This window comes from Trichogramma pretiosum, unplaced genomic scaffold (assembly GCF_000599845.2).
Source record: "Trichogramma pretiosum strain Unisexual culture from Peru unplaced genomic scaffold, Tpre_2.0 scaffold73, whole genome shotgun sequence".
In the NCBI taxonomy this organism is placed as follows: Eukaryota; Metazoa; Arthropoda; class Insecta; order Hymenoptera; family Trichogrammatidae; genus Trichogramma; species Trichogramma pretiosum.
Genome location: NW_019641624.1, coordinates 356,475 through 383,593, shown reverse-complemented (window position 1 = coordinate 383,593; position 27,119 = coordinate 356,475). Strand labels below are relative to the sequence as shown.

The following is a 27,119-nucleotide window of genomic DNA, read 5'->3' as shown; positions in this document are numbered from 1 at the left end:
AACAAAAAAAAAAAAACCACAATGCGTATATCATCACGCAGGAACATCGTCTGCTCGGGTCATCGTGGAAACAAGCTCCTTATCAGCGAATGTGGTGGTGGTGGCGGTGGCGGTGGCGGCTCGAAGCTGTCCGCCCTGCTGACGACGACCAACAGCAGCAGCAGCCCGGACTCGTCGGACGATGCCTCGATCATCGTCCAAGAGCTCCTCGGCGCACACATACCCGCCTTGGCCCAGCAGCAACAGCAGCTGCACGTTAACAATAATCAGCAGCAGCAGCAGCAGCAGCAACAGCGCAACAGTATTACTCCGCCGTTAGTCGATTTCTTCTCTCTCAAAATTGGCAGTAAATCAATCGTGTGCCGTGTTGTTGTTGTTTTTTTTTTGTTGTTGTTGTTGAATTCTTTTCTTTTGTTGATACCGATATAGGATTATCGTAGCCTAATGCGACAACGACATAATGCATGCAGAATTATTATCGCATGACTTTTTTTTCTGCGTTTGGTTTTCCCTTTTGATTTGTCCCTTATCGAGTTCGTTCGTTCATATACAAACCCCCGCCCTGTGTAGACCTTAGACATTTTGTTGATATTTTATTCATATACTTATGATTGACAAAATGAAAAATACCTATGCCCAATCGATTATCGATCGTTATACGTTATACGCTTACTACGATGCTTTGTTGAGTTTGTCGATTGCTTTTATTTTTTAGGTACATAAAAGCTTATACTTATTTTCACTTTATTTACGCTGTTGTTTGGTTTTACTTTCTCATGCTATTATCACGTTTCTTTGTATCATCCTTCCATCTCTCTCTCTCTCTCTCACTCTCTGTCCATTCATCTTCATCATTTTGGTTTAATTTTTAGTTGACTCGAAAAATCGATGCAAAAATAAATATAAAATTCATAACGACACATAGAGGCCGAATGCATCGTGCGATATACAATAACGAGGCTTAATTTTCGTTCAGCAGAAACGCGTCCGGCGGCTCGGGCTTGAGCGAGACGGGCTCGCTCGACCGGGCAAAGGCCGCGCTGGAGCGCCGCAAGAAGGCCGAGGACGGATCGGGCAACACGGCGACCATCTGCCGGGTCGAGGTGACGAGGCCGAATCCGGACTCGCTCATCGACGAGATCATCAAGGCGACCAATCTCGAGGGTTCCGTGCTCGAGTCATCCGAGAGTAAGCTTTGCTTCTTTTTTGTTTTTTAAAAAAGTTGAAAATGCCAACAACTCATTCCTTTTCTTTTTTGCTATTCTAGCCACGGGTCTGCAACTGTTCATAGCCAAGGACGGCACGACGGCGCTGGGCTCGCACGAGGTCAAGGCCCAGATGCCGGCCGGAGTCTTCAAGCAGGTGGTGATGGAGGAGAACAGCAGCAGATAACAGGAGGCCATGACGGGAGCTGCCGCTGCCGTCGTCGTCGCTGCCGCCGCCGCCACCCCCGCCTCCTCCGCTGCTGCTTCTTCTTCCACGAACGTTAACAATGCCGCCACTACGGCCGGTACCATCATCATCACCTGCACCAGTGCCGTCGCTTCCAACGCCGCCACGGCCAGCAATATCAACAACAACAACAGCTCCATGACGAGGTCCCAGCAGCAGCAGCACGAGAGACTCGCCCTCGTGCCGGAACTGCTCACCGATCAGGAGCTGCAGATCATCGGCACCGTCAAGACCGCGTCCGCGTCGCATCATCATCATCATCATCATCATTTCAATAACGGCGTTGTCGGTGGTGGCGCGCGTTCGCTCACCAGATTGTGATTCGAGCACGCCACCAGCAGCAGCTCCCTGCCGATGACGTAGTTTCGCTCTTTATTGGTGTTAATTAGATAGGCAAAGAAATAATAATAATAATAATAACGACAAAGAAAAAAAAAACGACAAAAAAATAACGATTATAAATAAAGATAAATTAACGAACAAATTATCGGGAGGTCCGAGCGTCGTAGCGCAGGACTCGAGAGACCTGCCTGTGTGTGTACTCGCTCTGTGTACGATGTACATTTTTCTTCCGTTACGCGCGAGAGGACAAGCACAAGATTTTGACTCGTCGACAAATTTTTAGTATTATGGATAAAAAAAAATCGTCGTGGTGCATCGATGAGTAAATAAGTCAATATAAATATTATAAATATATCCGAGTCCTAGGACTAATCTCTGCGCCAGAGCGGAAAAAAAACCTTTGTTTTGTAAATAATAGGTGTATGTATATTTATTATATGAAGAAAAAAAAATTTAATAATTACTAGATGATAAAGAAATAAAAGTTGACTGGAGCTCGCGCGTGGTTGAAAATAAAAAAATAGCGAAGAGAAAATGATAATCTTTGCGAGAGTCGCGTCCGAGAGCGCATTAGGAATAATAAGTGACTTTTTCTTTTTTGTACTTCGGAAAGTCAATGGCCGATATTCTTCCTTATTACTTTGGTACGCGAGGGGTTGATTTGCGTTTTGATGCGTCGAGCGCGACGTCGATATTACCGATGACCCATCAATTATATTTATCATTCCTTAGAACTTTATTTTTTACAAGAAAAATTTTTTTCCGTTCAATTTCTGAGGTGCTCTGAACGATGACAAATTCATTAGATTTTGTTCGGAAAGACTGTTGCCGAGTCTTCTTTGTACATTTCCTAGGTATGAGTTTTTTTTATATCGAAGCTTTTTTTCCAGAGAAAAAAATTTTTTAATCAAAATATGTGTCTATGGATGTTTGAATCTTAATGAGACAATTCAAATCGTCCGTCAACTAGTTGCCAAACATTCAGTCACTTCTTCCGTGATTTTGATCGATGCGATAATATTTTACTTACATTATGGAGTGAAAATTCCTGTTATTGACAATGTATATATTTTACTGCTTCGATTGGACTCTTTCTTTTTTATACAGTTCGTAATAATCAGGTCACTGTAATCCGCAATTAAAGTAGCAATTTGTAAATATAGTTTTATAATTGTTACGTAGATGGCTGGTTATTATACATTTTTTGATTAAAAATAGTACGTACGTTGTGTAGTAGGAATCATGTGCATTTTAAAAATGAAAAAAAATATCGAATATAGTATTTCATGGCGAAACGAATAACAAGTTTGTAAATAAGGACAAAAAATTATGGACGCTATTCAAGTGTACAGGTCGAGAATTTATTTTTAAAGCTCAATCGTATAAATTCAAACACGATGTCAAAGACAAAAGTATATATCTGACAAAAAATGATCGATTTGAAATTCAATATTGCTGTACGAAAATACATCGACGATAACCTTATTCAATGAGTGTGATACGATTTGAAAATAATCAAATACATTAGTGAAATCCTGAAAAAAAAATGTTACTAAAAATTAAGTTGATAACAAAGTAAATTTTAATCTTGTAGGTAATAACAAATAAAACAACATAAGAAAGTAATAACGATCATTTGAAAAGTGCTAAGTAATGTAAATTAAGAACAATTTTTTTTGCTCAATCTGGATTCAGATAAAACGTCATCAAATTGCCGCTGTACTGCCAACCGACTGATGCGGTGGTACTCTTATAATATGTTTGCTTTGTACAGTGTTTTGCATAAATACTTTTCTATTATATGCTTGATACATTACAAGAACGTAAAAAAAGATTAATTTAGCATTGGTTGAATTTGATACATAAATCAATACTTTGCAATTCCAAGATGGCAAAGTTGATATTATATTACCAAAACTTGTAACATGCTCAACATAAAATCTCGTCTCTGAACTAGACATCTTAATTACGAAAAAGCACTGTCTTCTATACTTGTTTTGGCGTCGGTATTATTTGTATGTATCGCGTTTAAATTTAATTTTAAAGCTACGCAGAAATAATTATCGTAAGCGCTGCATCAAATAAGTGTCAAAAATAAGTTTTAGTCATTAACGACTGAAAAGAAAAGCAAAAACGACCACGTGTACAGATAATTGATAAATAAGTACTTTTGTGTTGGAAGTTTGTGCGAAAAAAGCTCATAATTCTTTATGAAAATTTAGCGTTTAAAGGATTCTGCCTGAGATTATGATTTTTATTCACGCATATACAATTATACTCAAAAAATGTATTTTATGTATTTAAGCCGTTCTGTCCTTCCTGTTTTAAAAAACAATTATAAATTGATTCAGAATGTTAGCTTATCTTGCGTATCAATTTTGTATAAACGTAACTACTTGTTTCCAAATTTACCAAATTCTTTGTAAAAAGTCTGATATGAAATCTTTCAAACGAGCAAGCATGCAAACAAATCATTTTCATGTATTTCTCTAAATTTGATGCTCATCGCTGTCTCTTATTAGCCTGTAAATACTGAATGGTATATTAAACTTGCGTTATAACAAAATTTTTCATGAACTCGATGATTTTTTACCCAGAAATTTATATTATCAACACCTGCTCACCACTTAGCAAAGCCATAAAACCAATAATTCGTGTTTGGAAATAGAGCCATAAACGCGGATTTATTTTAGAGTAATTACCAAAGTTAATCTTGTTCAAGCAACCTCGGAAACAATTGATTTATTATTCTGTCTAAACTTTCACCATCATTTACTATTGTTCAATATTATTTAACGTTTAAGAGATAAGTAAATCGATGACTAATTTACATCTCTGGAAAAACGCGAAAAATACTGCTAGTGCACGGCTGATCTATAATACTGTTATTGCCCAGAAGTACGCAGTAATAACAGGTGTCCGTATGTGAATGCATTTATTGCGTTATTTTTGATAATTATTTATCATTTCGTAACATTCAGCATTTTTCGTTGTTGTAAATATCGTAATTGAAAAAATAGTTGTATTTTTTTATTCTAAAAACTGTCATAGGTCACTCTCGCGCTCATTGCATTTTTTAATTTTTGTATTGAATTCAAATTAAGTTAAAACTTTAGACACTAAAGCCAAATTAGCGATACGAAGAAGTGTCTTAGACAGTCGTGGCTTCAGTACCATGTTAGACATTAGATTGTTAACATTGTTCATACCCACCAAATTTAAATATTAAAAAAAATTAACAAAAAATGAATTCCTCGAATCTCAGGGTGTTAAACAACAACGCATCATTGATACAGGTATAATAATTCAGTTTTAACAAGCTTTTATCACTTTTCAAAAAATTCAGAGTACATTAATTGGTTGATTAAATAATAAATTAAAAAACGGTTTGCACTTTGGGATTTTCTGATATATATTGTTATTACCGATCATTTCTCTCGTAGCAGAAATAATCGGCCTGTCAGACAATTTATCAAAATCAAAATTTTACAAAGGTGTAATGACAGTTGAACGTCCGAGGTTCAGGTAATGTACAATTAGTATTATTAACAGCACAATTTTTATTGTAATATAAAAAAAAGCATGTATGAATATGCACCGATACATATTTACAATTGTCTATCATCAATTTTTCTCGCACTGGTCACATACTAAATCTTTCCGACCTTCGTGGACTGTTTTTTGATGTCTGGTCAATCTTTTGCTAAAATACTAAATCTTTTTGATCTTCAAGGATTGTTCTTTGGTGTCTGAGCAATTGCTGTATATCTTCAAAATTCTTCTCAAACTTGACGCAATGTGAAATATTTCCGACCTTTGTGAATTAAATTTTGATGTCTTTGTAAATTGCCTTTATTTCCGAATTTTCTCTCACATTCGCCACAAGCATAATCTTTGCGATTTTCGTGTACTGTACTGTGATGCAGAAACAAAGTCGATATTTTTCCAAATTTCTTGTTGCACTTTTCGCATGGGTAATCTTTGCGACCTTCGTGGACTGTCCTTTGGTGGGTGAGCAAGGTCGATTTTTGTCCAAATTTCTTCTCACATTTGTCGCATGCGTAATCTTTACGACCTTCGTGGACTGTTTTTTGGTGCTGAATCATAATCCATTTTTCTCCAAATTTCTTTTCGCATTTGTCGCATTTGTAATCTCTACGATCCTCATGCACCATCTTTTGGTGTAAACGCAATCTCAGTTTCGCTCCAAATTTTTTCTCGCACTTGTCGCATGCGAAATCTTTGCGACCTTCATGGACTGTCTTTTGGTGTCTGAGCAAATTTCCTTTTTCTCCAAATTTCTTCTCGCATTTGTCGCATGCGTAATCTTTACGTCCTTCATGAACTATCTTTTGGTGTAAACGCAATGTCTGTTTCGTTCCAAATTTCTTCTCGCACTTGTCGCATGCGTAATCTTTCCGACCTTCGTGGACTGACCTTTGGTGCTTTAACAAATTCGATTTATCTCCAAATTTCTTTTCGCAATTGTTACACGCGAAATCTTTGCGACCTTCATGGACTGTTTTTTGATGGATGAGCAAATCCCATTTTCGTCGAAATTTCTTCTCGCACTCGTCGCATACGTAATCTTTGCGATTCTCGCGGAGTGTATTTTCGTACCTGATCAAATCGGATTTTATTCCAAATTTCTTCTTTCGCTCATCACAGGTGAAAACTTTACGACCTTCGTGGGTTGTTTTTATGTGTACGAGCAGATTCTGTTTACTTCCAAATCTTTTCGCACACTTTTCACATAAATAATCTTTGAAAACTTCGTGGAATATTTTGTTGTGCTTGAGTAAACTTGATTTATTTTCAAATTTCCTCTCGCACTTTTTGCATGTGAAATCTTCACGATCTTTGTGTACCAATTTCTGGTGCGTAGTCAAACTCGATTTTTTCTTAAATCTTATCTCGCAGCTGTCGCATTCAAAATCTTTGTGGACTCTGTGTTCTGATATTTGGTGCCTACTCAAATGACTTCGGAACTCGAATGTCTTTTCGCACTTGTCGCATGCGTAATTTTTCTGTTCATTGTGATATGTGTCTCGGTGTGTTATCATGCTCGATTCTAGTATAAAAGACTCTTGACAAATACCACAAACGTGATTTTTGTTGTCTGAAACATCCTGGGAGTCAACTTCCTCGAATTTCTTCTCACTTTTATCCATTTATGGCTTGTTTCATCGAGAAAGACAATATTTAAACTAATTTGTTTTTACTATAAACACGATCAGTGTTTCAAGGGGCGATATCAAAATCGGTTATAATCATATTGTTTACAATTAAGGAACCAGAATTTACACATTATCTTTACAATATTTGAAACAATAAAACATTTTTAATTGGCAACGATCCCTTTGAGGGATTTTTGGACTTTCTGAAACAAAGTACTTCCAAAATCAAACTCCCGATGGACAACATCGAGTAAATATATCCTTGTACATATATTAAATGAAAAATTGTGATATTTATTCTAAAATTCGCTGCCTCACGCTATAGGGAGATCAGCCTACTTCTTAATTCGACACTAACGACAATAAAGACACTGATGATCTTTAAACCATGGTTTTGCCATACGATAATGTTATTTATTTGATCAATTCCGAAAATCGTATTATATATTAATTGTATACGATAGATATATTTGATAATTAATGTCTGCTAAACCTGCTATGATCATCCATTAGAGCTGCTTAAACTAAACGAATGGAATAAATTAACAGCAAAGATTTTTCTTATATCAATCTTACATCAACGAATGTGAATCTTAACACCTCCTTTATCAAGCAATTTTCTAATTATCAATATATGGTGTATCTTATTCACAAAATGATTGTTTGACTGACAGATTTTTGAAGGAAGCGATGAATCGTCAAGTAAAACTTTCGAGACAAATTTTTGCAAAACTCGTAATGCTGCGCCAAGATTTTTCGATATCAGTACCTCGTGTACTAACGATTTTATTACTCTTAAGGCGAGTAAAAAATTTGATAGAATTTTCTTACAATCAATATTTTAAACTCTGAGGCTAGGTCGCGGCTTCCGTTAACAAGTAGAATCCGATAAAAGAAAATAGTCATCTCATACTTATGGGCCTTTACGAAATTCGAAAAATTTTTAATGAATTATGTGTCCCCAGTCGACACATGGACGTGCGTGTTTCGATGGATTCTTTTTTGTTACATTCACCATTGAATTGTGCACATGTGGCTCTTCACGATGTCATACCCGAATAAAACAGTTTCTTCGAGATTATGTTTTCCCAGTCGCCATCGGCTCAAGCCGCGCGAGCATGTGTTCGACGAATAATTGCTGATTGGAAACTCTAGAAGGATCGGCGCAATGTCTCGATCAAATTTTGATGGTTTGAGCACTACTGCTTTATCTTGATGTCAAACCCAAATAAAACAGTTTCTACTAGATTATGTTTTCTCAGTCACCATCGGCTCAAGCCGCGCGAGCATGTGTTCGACGAATAATTGCTGATTGGAAACTCTAGAAGGATCGGCGCAATGTTTCGTTCAAATTTTAATATATGCATACATTCACCAAGTTTCACTGAGATACAAGTGTTTATGTACAAAAAAAAAATTAAAGTGTTTGCGACATTCATTAATTTTTTATTTGCTCAGTCAACTATATCTGACAATGTATTTTTAACGTCATTTCATCCCTAACACGCGTAGAATTTACTTTGAGTCTGTTTGTTTGATTCTCTACCTTGAGAAGACTTTGTCTATCAAAATCTTACATACATCATTTGAAAGTACTGTTTTCAGCAAGTACTCGATTAGAGAAATGAGAAAAAAAAAGAGAAAAATTTTTTTTCATCTTTTTCAAGGCTCCATATCGTCCGAAAAAAATCATTAATACTTCAATTAAAAAATCGCTGCCAATACATCGGCAAAGAGCTTCTTCATTAAGGAATTGTCGCTCCCACTGTTATTTTTAAATGCTAACCAAAAATTAATTTTTGCTACTCTATTAAAATCACTACTTAGATTAGGGCTGTGCGAGAACCCGATTTTTCGAGTTTTTGATAAACCCAATTTTTCTAAGATATTTTTGCGACATTTCTGACATCGGAAACAACAAGTTTTTCATGTATGCAAAAAAATTAATTTTTCTGGACATTCGACTTCACTGAGAATCGGCCATATGTCATGTCATAATGTGGAAAATATGTCTTTTGAATCATAATACTGGGAAAAAATGTTCACATAATTTCCCATAACATTCATAAATGCGTTCATTTTAGTTCAAAATTCATGGGATACAAAATAGGTCTCCAAGATCAAGTCATAAAGCTCAAAGGTTTATTGTTCGAAAAAGTGTTTCGAGCATGAAAAACAATTGGACGCGAGTGCAAAACTTTTTTTCAAAACATGCGAGATCGAACTAATTCTGTAACTAAAAAGTGCTAATCATAAAGTTTGGATTGGCGTCTCTTTAATTGTCACCGAGTGCGGTCACTTTACCCAGCAGCTGATCGTGCTCGCGGACTGTCATAATAAACCGCGCTGTTGTGCGCCCGCGCGCATTGAAATTGATTCGTTAAAAAGTTGATTATAATTAGGTTACAGTCGAGTGAAAAAAAAATGCAAATGTCCCGATAAAAAGAGAAATTCCTCGTGTTCTACTCACGAATAAATGATTTGAGTTAATTAAATTACGAGCCCCTTTTTGATCGACTCGCACAGTGGAATGGCAAGTAGTCAGTAGCAGACCAGCAGCCTGCAGCACTGCAGCATACATACACAGGCTCTTCAATATCTATAAGTGTACAGTATAGTAGTATGCGTAAAGTCGTGCGCGCGCAGCTGTCATCTCAACTTTCAGCCCACTCAGTCTTCTTGCAGACCAGAATCGCAGTTGCTTTGTAGTACGCGTATACACCAACACTTTGGCTGCAGAATTACTTACCCAGATCATAACAATAATACACAGCGATCGCTCGCAGTTCGCGATTTTGTTTACCAAGTATAACACAATTTGGGTGACCTTCCTCGAGGTGCGTGTAATGCACAGAAGACGTGGATTCACGAGATAAATCGTGTCTCGTCCGCGGAACCCATTGAACGCGTGGGCAGCAGCAGTGGCAGCAGCAGCTCTGGATGTCGTCGTTGCTGCAGCAGCACACTAGACGACGTCCATCTCGGTATCGATCGTACGTATGCTCGTTATGTATGAGTGGGATACAAGAGGAAGATGTGTTGTTTTGTGCCACCGGTCATCACTCTAACATTATTATTCATCTTTCGCAGGACGATCATGTAATGACGTATTAACCATCGACGAGATAAAATCCCAAAGTTAACGCGATGGAGGTTGTGGGCGATTACGAGTACAACAGCAAAGACCTCATCGGTCATGGTGCCTTTGCCGTTGTCTTCAAAGGCAGATGCCGTAAGGTACGTACACGCGCGTTGGCTCTCTTGTTTCATTTTGTCCCGTATATATCTTTTGTTTTTTTTTGGGAATGACAACAAACTCATCTCGAACCATTGTCTTTCGACTTTTTTTTTTAGAAACCTAGTTCTGTGGTAGCTATCAAGAGTATCACTAAAAAAAGCTTGGCAAAGTCACAGAATTTACTGGGAAAAGAGATAAAGATTCTAAAGGTAACGACTCTTTTAGATTGTTTATTGTTCTATGAATTATACTAGTGAAACGATGTACTTAATTGCGTCATCCATTGTTGTTGCTTAGGAATTGACTGAATTACATCACGAAAATGTCGTTGCACTTTTGGACTGTAAGGAATCTAGTCACAATGTCTTCCTAGTCATGGAATATTGCAATGGTGGAGATTTAGCTGATTATTTAGGTGGTACGTTAAATGAAAGAGTTGAATAGTTTACAAATTTATATAAAAATGTGTATCATATGTTAAACTTGTTTTCTTTACATTACAGCAAAAGGGACTCTTTCTGAAGCTACGATTCAAATTTTTTTAAAACAGTTGGCTGGTGCAATGAAAGCTCTGCATGCCAAAGGTGTCGTTCACAGAGATTTAAAACCACAAAATATACTTCTAAGCCACAACTGTGGTAAAATGTGTCCTCAACCAAATCAAATCACTCTTAAAATTGGTAATTACAGCATCATTAACTTGTTTGTTTTTCACTTTATCTCATAATCATTGTTGACGAAATAAAAAAAAATGTATTTCAATTTTCAGCTGATTTTGGTTTTGCTAGATTTCTCCAAGATGGTGTTATGGCTGCCACTTTATGCGGTTCACCAATGTACATGGCTCCAGAAGTCATCATGTCTCTTCAATATGATGCGAAAGCAGATCTTTGGTCCTTGGGGACCATTGTTTTCCAATGCCTCACAGGCAAAGCTCCATTCCAAGCGCACACACCTCAGGCCCTGAAAATGTTCTATGAAAAGAATGCGAATTTGGGTCCCAAGTCAGTATTCGAATTTTTCTGGAATGGCTATACTTGTGATGATGATAAATTCACATTGATTTATTTTAAATTAAGAATTCCACCGGGAACGTCACCCGAGCTCTCCAACCTCTTGATGAGTTTGCTGAGGCGCAACGCTCGTGATCGTATGCCCTTCGATGAATTTTTCAATCACCCTTTTCTACAAGGTCCGCATCAGTCGAGCGTCAGTCCGGTACCTGTAGAATTGCCCGTGACGCCGCGCGCAATGATCGCCCACGAGAGAATATCTGGTGGCATCAGATGCGGCCAGGACATCAACAGTCCTTGCTCCAGTCCGGACGATGATTTTGTACTGGTGTCCAGTGATCTCAGCAGTGATCTGGACAACAATACGAATCCTCAGCAAGTCAGGTAAATTTTCTCATTCCGTTTTTCCGACAAAAAAACTGAATTTCGAAACTTTTACGCGCAAGCGCTAACATCTGCATGTATATTTACCCGACAGATACACAAAGGCGAACAATCGCGAAGCGGCGGCCAGTCCTCCTCGACCGAGTTATTTGCCGATCACCGAACCGATTCCCGTACCGTCGCAGCAGCAGCACTCGCAGCCCCGAAACATAGCAACGAACAAACCATCGTCGGCCGCGACGACGACTACTACTACAACAACTCCCGGTGCATCGGCGGCTGCGGCGGCGGCCTGCGGTCCCGACGGTGCCTCGGTGCCGCGCTCCCAGCCCATCAGCATGAAACGAAACAAGGACGTGGTGAACGTGGCGGACGTCGGCTCGCTGAGTCCGCCCAGCGTGCAATTCGCCATCGGCACGCCACCGGGCGGTCGCCGGCTGAGCGAGACGCCGCCGCCCCCGGCCACCTGGCAGGTCAGTCCCGTGGCGAAGCCCGGACTGCATCACGGCTCGTCGTGCTCGTCGCCGTTGCGCCGTTCCAGCAGCGGTGGTGGTCACGGGGGCTCGTCGCCACTCCTCACCGGGCCCCTCGCCGCCGTACTCGGCTCGCCCAGCGCCAAGAACGCCCAGGACAACAACAACACCACCACCCTGAGACAGTCGCCCGTCATACCGTTCGGCACGCGGGCCGTCACCCTGCCCGAGATCTCGGAGGCCGCGGGCGGTCTGCAGCAGCTGTTCCCCGATCTCGCCAACGCCACCGGTCTGCCCATTGCTCGCGCGAGCAACATCTACGACCACGACGCGATACCGTTCCTGCACCCGGAGCTGCCCGAGGAGACGCTGCTCGAGCGCGAGCACAACGAGATCCTGGCCAAGCTGAACTTCGTCGTGGCCCTCTGCGACTGCGTCTGCGAGGTGGCGGGCAACAAGCCCAAGGTCGTCTCCGAGGAGATACTGTCGGGCAACGAGCCCCAGGTGAACAGCGCCACCACCCGGAGAAAAGCCGAACAGGTGATACTGCTGGTCAGGGCGCTGCAGTGGCTGAGCTCGGGATTGACCCTGGCGACTCAGTCGTTGAAGGCTGGTAGGCTTCAGCCAACCACTAGCGTCAAAGAAGGTAGGCCTCGATGAGGTTTCTCAATGAATTTGCACTATGCTAGTAATTTTTTTTTCGTTTCCAGTGATAAACACGATGAATGAAAAATTCAAGGAATGCTTGAACGAGTGCAAATCTTTGAATACATCCGGACTTCTTCGCCAATCTGGAGCGACGGCTGACAAAATTCTCTACAATCATGCTATACAAATGGTAAGCTTTTTTACCCCGTCAAAAGTATCGCGACTCAATGGGTTCTCATTTCAATAATCTATCTCACTCGCGACAGTGTCAGTCAGCGGCTCTCGACGAGCTATTTGGAAATCCAGCCGAATGTTTCCAGAGATACCATACCGCGCAGATCCTGCTGCACTCCTTATCTCAGCACGTCAATCACAGCGAAGACAAAGCACTGTTGTGCAAATGTAAGTGCAATGATCGATCAGTTACGCCGCGCAGCTCTCGTTTTCTTTTTTTCACGAAAATTTTATTTAATTTTTTTGACAGATAAAGACGCCGTCGAGAAACGCCTGTACGTTCTGCAGCAGAACGGCTACATTTACGCAACGGATACGACGTAACGCACGAAGGGCGGACCGTTCGTCAGTGCACGTCTATCGATTACAATTATCCCGCGCAGCTTGTATCCAGCGATGATTCTATAAAAGTCTTTTTAACGAATTATAAAGAAATAGAAGAAGAAGAAGAAGAAGAAGAAAGTCAACGACTAAACTAAATGCATAATTATTGTAAGCATATATAAGATGAAGTGTAACTTGAATAGTTTTTATTTTCTTTACAATGATTGTTTAATTGCGACCGGATATCAGTGATCTTTTTATTTATACTTATAATAAGTATATATAGATATGTATACGTAATACATAAGCCTGTGGAAAAATTGTTATACAATGAATTGTTTATTGAATGTAATTGATTTCAGAATTTTTATTTATTATTTGATTTGTATTTGAACAATAAATGCGCGTATAAGAAAAATATCTCTCACTGTTTTAACGTGCAAAATTCTTTTTATTAAAATAAGTTGTTGTACAAATAGTGCACACGACTAAGCAATTTTCATAGAATATATAACGTAATGATGCTTAACAATAACATTAATCTAAGTATACCTTTTTGTAAGAAACCTAGTACTTTAGTAACCTATTGTTTTTTATCCTCAACCGCAGGAACGGAATTATCCTTTTCGTTGTCTCTCCAAACAGCGTAATTGAGGGCTACTGCAAGTGTATTCCAGGCTAAATAAGGGAGGATTAATAATCCAGCTGTTGTATTTACTCTGTAAAATAGTACACCCATTGCAGCGGTTGTTCCCCAAAGAGCAATGATTTCATACAGAGCCTACAAATCATTTATATTAATTTTAAAATTTTGCATTTAAAAAATCCCTAAATGCTCAATAAGCTTTCAAGCTTAAACATGAATTAGCGCTGCATACTAACCCATTTGATTTTATGTGCTCCAAAGAAAATTGGAGTCCACGCCCAGTTCAGAGCCAAATTTGCACCGTACACTGACAATGGCAGTGCAGCATTTTCCCAGCTCCCACTGTCACGCAAGACCAAGTGAGAAGCGTATCCCATTGAACAATATACAGTTGTCCATGCTGGGCCAAAAGCCCAGTTGGGTGGTGTCCAACTTGGCTTTTTAAGTGACTATCAAAACATGATGTAATTTTTCAGATATTTGGTAAGGAAATCATTTAAATTACGAGTACTTCAGTTGATTAAAAAAATTAGGTGTATTTAAAACTGACAGAGCTAAATGTTGTCATAAAAAAATTAAAAACACGATAAGAAACGATCGTATTTATCATACGTTCAGCATCGTATCGCGTCAAAGGAGTAATTGCAAGTCACTATTTAATTACAGATAGGAATTGAAGTATCGATTGTTTTAATTTGTCACTGTGCACGACGCACTTCAAAGTATTGAAAAAAAAATAATAATCACAATATTTCGACGAGCGCAATGAAGCGTTAAACGGAATTCGGTTCATCGACCTTCGACGACGGTGGTGCACTATTAACAGGTGTACGCCAAGAAAGAAAGAGCTTAACTGCGCGAAGAGCGAAGAAAAAAAAAGTGTATGCACCGCGCAGCAGACACCGCTAATAATCGCGAGCGTCGATACTAGGCGACGAAATAATAAAGTTTACTTGTATAGGAGTTGTGTACCTGGTACCAGGGCTTGAGATTCCTCCTGGTGATGAGGAAATTTCCCAACCAGCCGCCGATGTTGGGATGCACGGTAGCCGCGATAACCGGCCACGTTACGCTTCCCGTCATTATTGCGTTATGTTATGTGCCGTGTATGTATTTCTTATATGCGAATATTCGCGTGCCGTTCTTCGCTCGGACGTATCTCGCGCTACACTGGCGGACGCCGCCGCGCTATGGCACATCGCTGTTGCGGGTACTCGCACAACGCGACTGTGTACAGTCTGTGTCGGCGCTGAACGATTATATACAGTATACGATATATAAGTGTATAACGATTTTAGAAATATCCAAGGCACTCGTTCGAGTGCATGTGAAACGATTACGTGAAAACGCGATTGTCAAAATTAGTTCTGTAAATTTCGTTCGTTTACTAATTCGCTCCTCTTTAGACGATTGCCAATTAGAGTGACATTCGTGGCTGAAATTTCGGAAAGATGATTTCGGAGTAAATAAGATTGCTTCTTTTTTTACAATTCATTTTGTACATTTATTTGTTCTTTTTGATCAACAATTTTACAACCCATCTAATTAGAAATCAAGTTATCGTACATGATGTAATCTTAAAAATATAAATAAGAGCATTTTTTTATCTTTTTGTGATGTATACATAGGCCATTGACATCAACAGCGATTAAATACTAATCTCATCTAAAAGTAACAAATGCATATATGTGCTCTTCATGAACAATAACTTGGAGATGTTCGGATGCAATTCTGATAAACCCTAAATTACATAAAAGATCCGCTCGCATTCGTACGAAAGTCGTAGTTAGTTTTTTATACTCTTGTTAACAAGTCTATAATGAGAGATGTATTTTAAAATCGTCCTTCTTTTTTAAATACACAAAAATGCTTCATCATTCATTCTTATTGAGTTTTAATGAGCTAATTATAATTTGTGAAAACATAATTACATGCTTAATCTAATAAATAATAATGTAAATAATAAGACAAGGGCACAATACCACATTAAAAAAAAAAAAAAAACAGAAAGATATTTACATTTTCAACCATTTTAAAATTCCTTTTAACAAAAAAAAGTCGTTTCACTCTATGCCACCATGCTTCCGTTATATTTACACATTAACAGTACAACTCAAATGTTACCTAAGCATTTTTACAGTCAAATGCTAATTGCTTTCTCGTCCAAGCAATTCATGGCAACGATTCTCCCTACGAATCTTGTGCGTGAAAACATTATACAGGGTGGGGAATAAATATGGAAACCCCTGGAAATTTCGCAGAATAAGTTGGGAAAAAAAATCAAAAACCTTATATCCGACGTATTTTTTCACGGGGAATCCAATGGTGACCTTGAATTTGACCTTGAACATGACCTTCAAGCTCCAGTGACCCAAAAATCGATTTTTCAAATGTAACCCCCATTTTTTATTGCAGATTTGAAAAGAGCACAAAATTTCACGTCAAAATGTATGTTTTGTTTTTTTTTTCAAGGTCATTTTAAGGGCGTTACAGACGCAAATAAAACCCCAATTTAACCTAAAATTAAGTTCAAGTAAGGGCTTTTTTTCTAATTGTACTGCCTCCAAAATGACCTTAAAAAAAAAAACAAAACATACATTTTAACGTGAAATTTTGTGCTCTTTTCAAATCTGTTATAAAAAATGGGGGTCACCGTGCGAATAATCGATTTTTGGTTCACCGTAGAGTATAGGTTATGTTCAAGGTCAAATTGAAGGTCACCATTGAAAAGAGTGGAAAATTTTACGTGAAAATATGTATTTTATTATTTTTTTTAAGGTCATTTTGGAGGCAGTACAATTAGAAAAAAAGCCCTTACTTGAACTTAATTTTAGGTTAAATTGGGGTTTTATTTGCGTCTGTAACGCCCTTAAAATGACCTTGAAAAAAAAAACAAAACATACATTTTGACGTGAAATTTTGTGCTCTTTTCAAATCTGCAATAAAAAATGGGGGTTACATTTGAAAAATCGATTTTTGGGTCGCTGGAGCTTGAAGGTCATGTTCAAGGTCAAATTCAAGGTCACCATTGGATTCCCCGTGAAAAAATACGTCGGATATGAGGTTTTTGATTTTTTTTCCCAACTTATTCTGCGAAATTTCCAGGGGTTTCCATATTTATTCCCCACCCTGTATGTATGTAATTATAAAACTAGAATTCAGACTAGATGGGCATAGAACAAACATTTTCTTCAAAATAATATGAGCTAACGTCAGTACAATCTAAATGATTTGAAATTCCTATAATTTGATTAAGTTCTAGTATAGTATTACATTTGTTTTACAAAGGAACTATTATGAACTTGTAATAATAATTTCAACACACTATTTTTTAGGCTATTTTAGTAGAGTTTACAAACGATTTTTCAAAAATATATTTTTGTGATTTGCAAGTCTCTATAAATTTATTAAATTTGATTGTGATGTATGTACAAATTTTGTTTTGTTTCCTCACAAAAATAATAACGAATTTTAATAATTCCTTTGAAAATCAAGCAGAAAGTGAAAACCTTAATACCTACTTACTGAAAATTTATGTCATATGGGGTTTTCAGAGGCATGCTCACTTATTTGTTGGCACTTCATTCCTTACAATTTTATGATTTTAGAATTCTTAACTTGGTCTTTCACCTAGGTAAAAATTACTAATTATCTAAATTATTATAATAACTAAATATTTTTCTACCTATCTCTTAATCAATAAGAGATTACTATTTTACCAGTTAAATTTTTTACATTAAATTGTTAATAATTTCTAAAATAAATCTAAACAATTACTCTACATTGAAAAATATATTGATGAATTGTAAAGATTGAAGCACCAGTTAATATTTGATATTTACACAACATAGATTTTTTATTCGTGTTTTACTTCTTTAGTATTGCTTTCTTTTGCTTTGTCAAGAGTTTTATCATCATTTTTTCTAGGCCCATGTCTTAAGTTTAAGCCTGAATTACTCCAGTCTACTTTAGAACTATACTTTTGTGGAATGACCAGTACAGTTGTTATAACATTACCCAAAAACAATATTAAGAACATTGCAGCGAGCACTGGTACATGCCAAGTGGCTTCTGAATGCCATGTGAGTTTGTAGAGTGAATAAGCATTATAGAGTTGGAAAAAATAGCCAATGAAAAGGAAGGGTAGCAAAAATGATAAACCCCTCCACATCCAGGAATGAAATCCTTCAATAGTTATATCCATGTTGTGACGTTCTCCCAATGCTTTCAAACGATATAGCACCCCGCTTTGGTAGCGAAATTGTAAATATTGTACAAAACCTTCAAAAGAAAATTTGAATTAGTTAAATTTAGTTAAATTAATATATAAAAATTATATAATTGCAATGGAAATGAGAATACTTACTTATATAAACATTAAACCACATGAATTGTCCCCTAAAATCATACCATGCACCAGTATTTGGCCAAACTAAAAGTAAACCTGCGACGGCACAGGATAAGAAATGATGAAATCTCCACCATCCTTTTATTCTTGAACCATTAACTTTTAATATACTTTCTCGTATCGTTAATGTACAGTAGTACCATACTAATAAAAACATGAAGCTCAGCTCCAATGTTCTAGAAATAGATAAACAAGTTATTGAATTTTCAGTGCCTATAAAAGGGGTTGTGACAAATGATGGCACACACCTGTAATTTGTAAGTAAATTTATCACTGACAAGACAAATCCAATCACAGACAACACCAATTTGAATTTTTCATATTCGTCTTTGTACCTAAATCTAACAAATAAAATGATAATTAATACATGCACGCAAACATTTTGAAATGTAGTATACTTATTTTTAAATAAAACTGTTGCAAAACTTACTTGTCTTCTTTGTTTAATATAGATACGTTTACACTACCCAATATAATGGACAAATACGTTCCATTTCCTTTAGGCAGCGTTTGTTCCATTTCTCCTATTTGATGTTCTCGTCGTTGCATATCTTTGTCCAAATCTTCTATCTCGTTGCTGGCTTGCAGTCTACAATAATTAATAAGTTTTCATGAGCAAATTTCAAATAAAATATTATTTCATACAATTTTAATGAAACAGGTCAGAATCTTACTTTTTCAATGATTTTTTGATAGCTGCCATCCTGTACTTTTGATGCGAAATTCCTTTCAGACATTCTTTCTGCAGTTCGCTAACTTCGTCAAGTTTGCTCAGGTACTTTTTATTTTTGGCCTGTAAAAACACCAGAATTGACATTTTGACGAATCATGATGAATCATTGTGATCGCACGATAATGGCCAATATTTTTAATTAAAATATCTCGCATTAGGTCATTCGCGGGGTAAACGTCGTAATTGCCCGCGACAAAGGAAAAATTAAGCGCAACAACGCCGCGACGACGACGATGACAAAGACCTTGACGAGGAAAACTTTTTTTTTTAACAGCGCATAATAAATGAGAGATCGCAAGTATCCGTGTAAAAAATTCAGCCGAGCATTATCAATGAGCGCGCTTGGTTGTATTTTTTAACAGTCACGATGTATGGGCGAGAAAGTCAAAATAAGCGTTCGCGTGTCACGTTGGATAAAAAAACGCATACGTAATTGTGGAATGTTTTTTTTCTTTTTCAAAAAATACAAAGGCGCCAACGCGTATAGATATTATAGTGGTTTTTCATCGAGTCTCACATTTTCGCGAGGAAAATAATGGATCGCGTCGCGTGAGATGGAAGCATTATTATTTTATATCGTTTCTCCGAGAAACAAGAACGAGAGAACAGCCAAGAAGTCGCAATTATTTTTTCAAACTTTACGACTCCGATGCTCATTACTTATTCATCGGGCAATTGCGCGACGAAAAAAAAGAGTCACCCAAAGTATTGCATGTTGTTCGTTAGAGAGCGAGATTCAATGTCAAGATACACAAAACGCGCGAGCCATCATCGTCGTCGTCATATGTACAATACTTGTACATTCGAATGATATAAAATTGGAAATTTCATGCACACGCAATTACGACACACGTAACCTAAAAAAAAGAGCGTATGGACTCTCGATATAAAGTATAATCTCTTCGCGGATCATCGTCGTTAAAGATGTATTACATAGTTTTTCTTTTTTTTGTTTTGTTCTAACGAGCTGCTGCACACGACGCAGAGAAGAATGTCACACGCAAGAGAGAGAGAGGATAACTCACCTCGAGATCCTTGAACTCGTCGTTGAGCTCGTTCCAATCTTTGAGACAGGACTCCAAGTCGGTATCCATGATGGTGCACGGTGTCTTTTTTTCTCGCGTGTGTACTTTATTCAACGGACGATCCAAGCGATTCGACGTTTGTATCGGGATGCTCCTTGGCGAGGTGCGGTTTATATGGAATGAGAAAATCGAGAGAAACAAACACTTTCACGTGCTGCGGGCTCGGAAACGCACTGTGAACTGAACACTAAAAACTCGATTATAACCCGCGCGCGCGCGCGTCAGTCAGCCACGCAGAGAGCAGTGTCAGTTAGTGCTGCGACAACACACACCCACGCAGCACTATAGAAAAAGTCCTCTTCGCCGAGTGCGCGGAAAAATTATGACGATTCACTTTTCGATGTCTTCAAGAAAGAGCCGATGATTTTTAGATCTTTGCTGCTGCTGCGATGATCGCTGCGCTGCGCGCCTATAATACAGAGGCTCGAGTGTTGTATGTAGTGTCCGTTGTCAGCGACGCGCGTTGCTGCTGCTCCAAACTCAGCTGATTTCCATGCACTGCGTATATATTAGCTTACACACAGCTCACGACGACTGCTGCTGCTGCTGCCCTAAATATATATGTGTATAGTAGAACGGGGAGTGCGCCGCGCACGTCCGACGACGACGATGTCGTTTTTTTATTAATGCAAACTCCGGGGGCTCCTGTCGTGTCGTCTATCGATTCTTTTCCATTGAATTCCGGTACGTATGATATGTATACAATATAATTCGTTCGTTTACAATGCGAAAAGAGCTACTCTCGGTGAGATGTATATGCGAATCGCGATCGATATCTTGTTACAAATAGGATGCTTAGACCGCGTGCAGTGACGACGTTGTATTTTCAACAACTGCTGCTGCTGCTGCCACGTTGATGCGCCGTCTCGACGATGTAACAGCCAAGAGTTCGATTATTTAAACGAGACAGAGAGAGAGAGAGAGACTCGCACATTTGTCCGGAGTCGAGTATGTATATATATAGGTATACTCCAATGTGTAGAATCGATGTGACGATACGTACATACGAGGACGCGGCGCTGCGCTGTGTGTATAAAAGCGTGCACGATGCGTGGTACCTGTATGAGGTGGTATAGCGAGAGCTTGACTTTGGAATACACAAGTATGTGAATGATAAAAAAAAAAGAGAAGAGAAGAGACTGGATCCGCGTGTTGATGTGTGTGTGTGCGCGCATGTAAAGTGGTATTATACACGCTACGCATATGCCAAGTATGTAGTACGCCCCGATCAAGGCCTCGCATATAGCCGCCGCCGCCGCCAAGCGAGTATAGTGACAGAGAGAGAATGAATTTCGACAAGTCCCTCGGCACATGTGACAATACGATATAAGACGCCGCCGCCGCGTAGCGTGTGCTGTTGTCTCTGCTGCTGCTGCTGCTGCTGCTGCTGCACCACTTGTGTATGCAGTTCTCCATAGCGATACACTTGTATACTGCTTAAAGTCCCAAAAGGTCTGCACGAGTGACTGTTGCATTGTTGATTCGACGTTTTGTTTTATGATCATATAGGCATATTCTCATTCGTGAACGTTTTGAAGCTCACCACAATTATCAATTTTTCTATTTTCAGAATCAGTTTGTACATTGACAGTGTCGTGAAAGTATACGGTTGTCAACATGTTTGCCAAAAAGAAAAAGAAGCCTCAGATATCCACGCCGACCAACTTCGAGCACAGAGTGCACACGGGATTCGACAAGCGAGAGGGAAAATTTGTGGGACTACCTCTGCAGTGGGCATCCATCGTTGGAAACAATCAGATCCTTAAATCTACCAATAGACCATTACCACTGGTGGATCCTAGTGAAATTACCCCTACAGAGATATTGGATCTCAAAACCATTGTACGAGGTCACAATGACGTCAGATTGGTCAAGTCGGCCATGGAGGAGCGTCCAGAGAATCACTTGCCCAAAGTCAGTAGCGTCGCCAGGTCCAATTCGCTCAGATCGTCGAGTCCTCCAAGGTTGAGGAAAGATTACAGAAATAATGCTAACTTGCCTCCATCCGTGCCAGAAGGTCAAGAAATGTCCGTGAATCCTGTGTCAATGCAAGTGTATCCCAATAACAACAAAGCTCATGGGTATAACGACAAAATGAGGCCTAGTTCTACTAGTTCTGGTTCTGCATTACCTAATTTAGGCCATAATATGATTCCAAATTTACAAAACATGAATCCTAATATGCAGTCTTCACCAAGCTTGCCTCACATGGGACCTAGTGCACAGAATTTGTCAATGAATTTCCAGAATTTAAGCCCCATACCAAATGTGCAGAGTCCATCAAGTGCAAACGTTCCACAGATGCAAGATGATTTCCATAGAGTAACTCCAACAGTGCCTCCTGTAATTCCTAATCACTACAATGGTAATATGAAACCACCACAGATCAATCAAGTTCCAGTATCACAAAATATGATGATGCATCCTCCTAAGGTTTCACCTGTTGGTTCAATTGCATCACAACGTCCATTGAGCCAATTAAGCTCGCACAATATTACTAAACATGCTCAAAGTTATGGGGTTCAAGAAAATCCAAATTACCATTCGCACTTGCAGAATAAACCTATTGAATCTTCACAGTCAATGCATAATCTTTCAAAGGCTGCTGCTCAAGTAGCAATGCCTGGAACAATTCCTGGAGTTAGTTCTTCAACAGACCAAAATCAGAATATGAAAGGAGCTATGTCTTCTGGCAATTTGGTTCACGGTGCTGCAGCAGCTGCCAACAATGCTGCTAAACAGAATTCAGATCAACGACTGTCTCATGAGCAATTTAGAGCTGCACTACAGATGGTGGTATGTAAAACAAGCTATTTATTGAGAGATGTATACCTTGCATTTGAATTGTTTTCTTAAAAAATCGAATTAATTATTGGATTTTTTTTCATTTTAGGTAAGTAGTGGTGACCCACGAGAAAACCTCGAAAATTTTGAAAAAATTGGTGAAGGTAGTACAGGCACCGTCTGCATAGCCACTGACAAAGCAACTAATCGTCAAGTTGCTGTTAAGAAGATGGACCTACGTAAACAGCAGCGACGCGAGCTTCTTTTCAATGAAGTCGTAATCATGCGAGATTATCATCATCCGAACATCGTTGAAATGTACGATAGTTTTCTGGTCAACGATGAACTCTGGGTCGTCATGGAATATCTCGAAGGAGGCGCCCTGACTGACATAGTAACAAATTCACGAATGGACGAGAGTCAAATAGCGACGGTTTGCCTTCAGTGCCTTAGACCTTTACAGTACCTGCACTCTCAGGGTGTCATTCATCGAGATATTAAATCCGATTCCATCCTGTTAACTTCGGATGGTCGAGTCAAGTTGTCAGACTTTGGATTCTGTGCTCAAGTCTCTCAAGAACTGCCCAAACGAAAATCTCTAGTTGGTACACCTTACTGGATGAGTCCTGAAGTTATTTCAAGGTATTATATTGTCACAATATTAAGCATAGTATTATACTAGATGTGAATATTTATTCAAATTATGCGAATTTTTCCGTAGATTACCATATGGTCCCGAAGTTGATATTTGGTCCTTAGGTATAATGATAATTGAAATGGTCGATGGTGAACCACCATTTTTCAATGAACCCCCGCTACAAGCCATGCGTCGAATTAGAGATATGCCACCACCAAAGTTGAAAAATGCAAATAAGGTAACGAAAATAGAGTTTGATTTGAAAGATCTTAAATAACAATAATATTCGATATTTTAAAATTAAAATTTACTACAGGTAAGCCCAAGGCTACTGAGATTCTTGGAGAAAATGTTGGTTCGAGATCCAGCGCATCGAGCTACTGCTGCGCAATTATTGGAAGATCCGTTTTTGATGCAGGCTCAGAGCCCCAGTATTCTCATTCCTCTTATTCAAGAGTTTAAAATACCTGCCAGAAATTGAAATTTCAGAGCTTTTATTCAGGTGTGGAAAATGTAAGAAGTAAAGGAATTGATTTCTTTCGCATTGAAAGAGAGTAACCGGAATTAGCAAAAAAGTGGATAATCAAGTTACTTGACCAAGTATATGTGTCACGATTACTAGTAATTTTAGCGATAGAAAATTATCTAATTGTTATTCAATTATGCGATCTAGTAGTATTACAAAACTGATTTCATAAGTTTATTTAATATTTAAATACTACAAGGAGCCGATGAAACTTATAATAAGTGCCTTTAAAAAATTACCTCGTTAATTGGGAATTGTACAAATTGCGTCGTTTCCATTTTATGGTATTGACGTTGTAAAATGAAGCTTACTGAAATTCATGGAATTTCAAACTCCGTGAATAGGAACTTGATTAGTGAAATTTTCAAGATGTTAAGCTACGATTATCTACTCGTTTTGGGGATAATCCACATTTATAAAATTGTATTTTATCACTGTCATTGAGCTTTTACAGTTTTGATGCGTTTCATAATCTACTCGTCGAGTATCTAAATGAGCTTCGACTTCCGTGATCGTTAATCAGTACTTAGCATTTATTTTTTAAACGATTTATATTGCACCTGAAGTTCTCAGATCACGAAAAGGAATCTTCAACTTCACTCTTTACTGAATTTAAAGAATCTGTATTATTTTTTTTTACAAATATTTCTCAGAAGAAATAAAACCGATTGACCACAGAATTTTACATTCCGCAATGAAAATGAGCATGTGATATTTTAGTTGACAAATTCATTATGATAAACGAGATAGATTTTTGTACTGTTTCACAAGTATATTTTGTACTACTTAAAAGTTACAATATTGTATTCTTTATACAATCATATTATCGCGTGTGAATCGTTAGTTCTTTCAAGTCGCAAATGAAACTTTAATTTTCTGTACAAGAAATCGAGTTATTTGCTTGACTGTAATCTTGCCTTGATTTCACATTCGTCTCTAGAGCATTTAAACACTGTATTGACCGCAACTTGAAGTGATACTGCAACGTATTAAAAACAAGATGTCATGTAAATAAAAATATGAAGATTTATTTAGAGCGCGTTACGAAGACTAAAAAAATGTATAGAACTTAACAATTATTGTTTCATACTTAGGCAATACTAAACTTAATTTTAAACAAGTTTACATCTTAGATTTATTTAAGACGATATTTTTAAAAATGAAGCATTTTATTAGTACGTTGTTAAAAGTGATTTGCTGTATATTTTCGTATCTTACAAATTTAAATTTGTATAATTTTTGTCATACTTCACATTCTGTTTCGTTATTTATTGTAAAAACAGAACGAGTTAATGGATTAATTATTTGGAGTTGACGAAGAGTTTTTTTACGCAGAATATGCGTAAGACAATTAAATACTTACGTAAACTCGTGATACTCGTGATGGTAGTAATTATTACCTTTATTCGGTAAAACATTATTACTGTATTTAATTGATTTATCAATAAGCGCAGAAAAGAAGTAAAATATTAATCATTATAGTTTAACGTTGAAAGCTGTATATAATTTTGCTTCACTTTGAACGAGTGAAAGAGAAAGAAAAATCATGTTATGTAAGTGTCAATGAATCTAATAAATTGTTTGATGCATATAATTTTCGAATTTGTATTCATTTTTTGTGTTTGAAAACCTATATAGAGCAGTTGTAACGCAGTGACGTACTTCTTTTTTCTTTTAGTAGTATGGGCTTTGATGCGATTGGTCGATCGAAAAGTCGAGCCTCCCTAATCGAGCTTCGTTCATTTCTCCGTTCTTTCGGTTGCAGTTTTGTACTTCAAAGTTCGCATTATCATTATAATATCATCGAGCGGGTGATTTAAATCTTTGAAACATGAGATATTTGAGACTAAAAATTTCAAATTGATCTACTACTTCAAGCCACTGCATATGAAAAAGTGTACATAGGCCCAAGTCGTGATGAGAGAAAGTAGGTACAATATTAACGACTCGAAAAATTCCTAAAATTAAGGATTCCTTTCTCTTTCGATCGCATCGAACGACACGTATACGTATGTACAGTCGGAATCGGGTATTTAAAGATTAGAAAATTCGAGTCAAGCGACGGAATAGGTATGGATCCATGTGCTCGAGCTGCTATTGACCATGTGTTTTAAGTGTAGCTGCATTCCTGATTTCTAATAGTCATCTAACACAGCTCGACTACTCCTTTAATTTTCTCGACCATGTGTTTAATTTCTCGTACAGTAACCAGTAAACGCTACGACCTCGTGGCGTACGCAGTGAAAAATGATTCTCGTGAATAAAAAGAAATTAAAAATATTTTAAATATTAAAAATTATAATAACTATTGCGCGCGCGCGTGTGTGTGTGTATGTGTGTGCAAGCAATCATGTCCACCGTCGACGTCGCCCCGATGGAACGCCACGAGTTGAAATTGGAAAAATTGAAGAGACTACGAGACGGCGTCGACTGGGCGGACGAGAAGGACCGCAGCCGAGCCGTGCGTCGCCTCTACGAGATCATCCACAACTGGAAGGAACGACTGCCCGATCTGCGCTCCCTATTCCGTCGCGAGCAGCTGGAGCAGCTCATGGTGGACTCGATGAACCTCAAGTGCCAGGGCAAGTACAATTTCGTGGCCAAGCGGCTGATCAAGTTCGTCGGCCGGTGCGGCTACAGGGACGACCCGGATGCCCGCAGGCGCCACAGGCGGCGGGTGCTGCATCAACGCTCCACGCCGCTGCACCACGCCGCGGCCAAGAACGCCGACTACCTCGTCGCCGGACTGTTCGCGATCTACGACGATTACGCGGCTACGTACGCCAACGAGCAGGGCCTGACGCACTTTCACGTCGCCTGCCGCTTCAATTGCGTCGAGGTGGTGCGCGCCTTCCTGGACCTGGGCCGCGATCCCAATTACGTGGCGAGAGACCCCGAGGACGGCTACACGCTGGAGGGCATCGAGCCGCCGCTGCACATGGCACTGCTGCACAACTGCAGGGAGACGGCCACCCTGTTGATGAGGCGGGGCGCCGACCCGACCATGAAGAATTA

General features: G+C 38.6%; 5 protein-coding genes across 11 annotated transcripts in view; 3 read left to right on the top strand and 2 right to left on the bottom strand.

Moving 5' to 3' along the window:
* The window catches only part of LOC106655577 (protein FAM102B), a 51,612-nt gene extending 47,252 nt beyond the window's left edge, over positions 1–4,360 (top strand). For 3 of the 6 annotated variants that reach the window (XM_023459001.1, XM_023458999.1, XM_023459000.1), the window contains 3 exons: positions 42–314; positions 977–1,188; positions 1,268–4,360. In XM_023459001.1, the coding sequence (XP_023314769.1) occupies positions 42–314; positions 977–1,188; positions 1,268–1,392 (610 nt within the window). In that variant the 3' untranslated portion in view covers positions 1,393–4,360. The remainder of the gene's footprint in view (positions 1–41; positions 315–976; positions 1,189–1,267) is intronic. The other 3 variants (XM_014376044.1, XM_014376046.1, XM_014376045.1) reach the window with 3 other exon arrangements.
* Positions 4,361–9,643: 5,283 nt separating this feature from the next.
* On the top strand, positions 9,644–13,606 carry LOC106655522 (serine/threonine-protein kinase ULK2). The gene is made up of 11 exons (XM_014375946.2): positions 9,644–9,964; positions 10,062–10,208; positions 10,326–10,418; positions 10,507–10,627; positions 10,713–10,889; positions 10,979–11,213; positions 11,289–11,606; positions 11,701–12,725; positions 12,790–12,917; positions 12,994–13,129; positions 13,212–13,606. The coding sequence occupies exons 2-11, from the start codon at positions 10,119–10,121 to the stop codon at positions 13,283–13,285; spliced, it is 2,397 nt and encodes a 798-aa protein (XP_014231432.1). The 5' UTR covers positions 9,644–9,964; positions 10,062–10,118; the 3' UTR covers positions 13,286–13,606.
* Positions 13,607–13,715: 109 nt separating this feature from the next.
* LOC106655544 (translocator protein) lies at positions 13,716–15,104 on the bottom strand. Its single transcript, XM_014375974.2, has 3 exons — positions 14,904–15,104; positions 14,168–14,380; positions 13,716–14,066 (listed from the first exon to the last, which is right to left on the bottom strand). Exons 1-3 carry the CDS (start codon positions 15,012–15,014, stop codon positions 13,869–13,871), a joined length of 522 nt encoding a protein of 173 aa, XP_014231460.1. The 5' UTR covers positions 15,015–15,104; the 3' UTR covers positions 13,716–13,868.
* A 1,908-nt stretch (positions 15,105–17,012) lies between these two features.
* On the bottom strand, positions 17,013–21,063 carry LOC106655597 (transmembrane protein 120 homolog). The gene is made up of 6 exons (XM_014376072.2): positions 20,098–21,063; positions 19,014–19,132; positions 18,770–18,928; positions 18,588–18,680; positions 18,298–18,515; positions 17,013–18,212 (listed from the first exon to the last, which is right to left on the bottom strand). The coding sequence occupies exons 1-6, from the start codon at positions 20,164–20,166 to the stop codon at positions 17,788–17,790; spliced, it is 1,083 nt and encodes a 360-aa protein (XP_014231558.1). The 5' UTR covers positions 20,167–21,063; the 3' UTR covers positions 17,013–17,787.
* On the top strand, positions 20,752–25,698 carry LOC106655596 (serine/threonine-protein kinase PAK mbt-like). 2 transcript variants are annotated; one of them, XM_014376070.2, is made up of 5 exons: positions 20,752–20,841; positions 21,728–22,953; positions 23,051–23,583; positions 23,663–23,816; positions 23,895–25,698. In XM_014376070.2, exons 2-5 carry the CDS (start codon positions 21,775–21,777, stop codon positions 24,057–24,059), a joined length of 2,031 nt encoding a protein of 676 aa, XP_014231556.2. In that variant the 5' UTR covers positions 20,752–20,841; positions 21,728–21,774; the 3' UTR covers positions 24,060–25,698. The 2 variants fall into 2 exon arrangements, with proteins under 2 accessions (XP_014231556.2, XP_014231557.2); XM_014376071.2 differs by lacking the exon at positions 20,752–20,841 and adding an exon at positions 21,178–21,609.
* The last annotated feature ends 1,421 nt before the right edge of the window (positions 25,699–27,119 follow it).

Coding starts and splice junctions, on each gene's coding strand:
- LOC106655596 (XM_014376070.2), top strand. CDS start 21,775: ATGTTTGCCAAAAAGAAAAAGAAGCCTCAGATATCCACGCCGACCAAC. Junction 23,584..23,662: donor AGTCCTGAAGTTATTTCAAG/GTATTATATTGT, acceptor ATTTTTCCGTAG/ATTACCATATGGTCCCGAAG. Junction 23,817..23,894: donor AGTTGAAAAATGCAAATAAG/GTAACGAAAATA, acceptor AATTTACTACAG/GTAAGCCCAAGGCTACTGAG.
- LOC106655597 (XM_014376072.2), bottom strand. CDS start 20,166: ATGGATACCGACTTGGAGTCCTGTCTCAAAGATTGGAACGAGCTCAAC. Junction 18,929..19,013: donor ATCAAAAAATCATTGAAAAA/GTAAGATTCTGA, acceptor TAATTATTGTAG/ACTGCAAGCCAGCAACGAGA. Junction 18,681..18,769: donor ATATTAAACAAAGAAGACAA/GTAAGTTTTGCA, acceptor TTTATTTGTTAG/ATTTAGGTACAAAGACGAAT.
- LOC106655522 (XM_014375946.2), top strand. CDS start 10,119: ATGGAGGTTGTGGGCGATTACGAGTACAACAGCAAAGACCTCATCGGT. Junction 11,214..11,288: donor AATGCGAATTTGGGTCCCAA/GTCAGTATTCGA, acceptor TTTTAAATTAAG/AATTCCACCGGGAACGTCAC. Junction 13,130..13,211: donor CAAAGCACTGTTGTGCAAAT/GTAAGTGCAATG, acceptor TTTTTTTGACAG/ATAAAGACGCCGTCGAGAAA.
- LOC106655544 (XM_014375974.2), bottom strand. CDS start 15,014: ATGACGGGAAGCGTAACGTGGCCGGTTATCGCGGCTACCGTGCATCCC. Junction 14,381..14,903: donor ATCTCAAGCCCTGGTACCAG/GTACACAACTCC, acceptor ATGTTTTGATAG/TCACTTAAAAAGCCAAGTTG. Junction 14,067..14,167: donor GAGCACATAAAATCAAATGG/GTTAGTATGCAG, acceptor AATGATTTGTAG/GCTCTGTATGAAATCATTGC.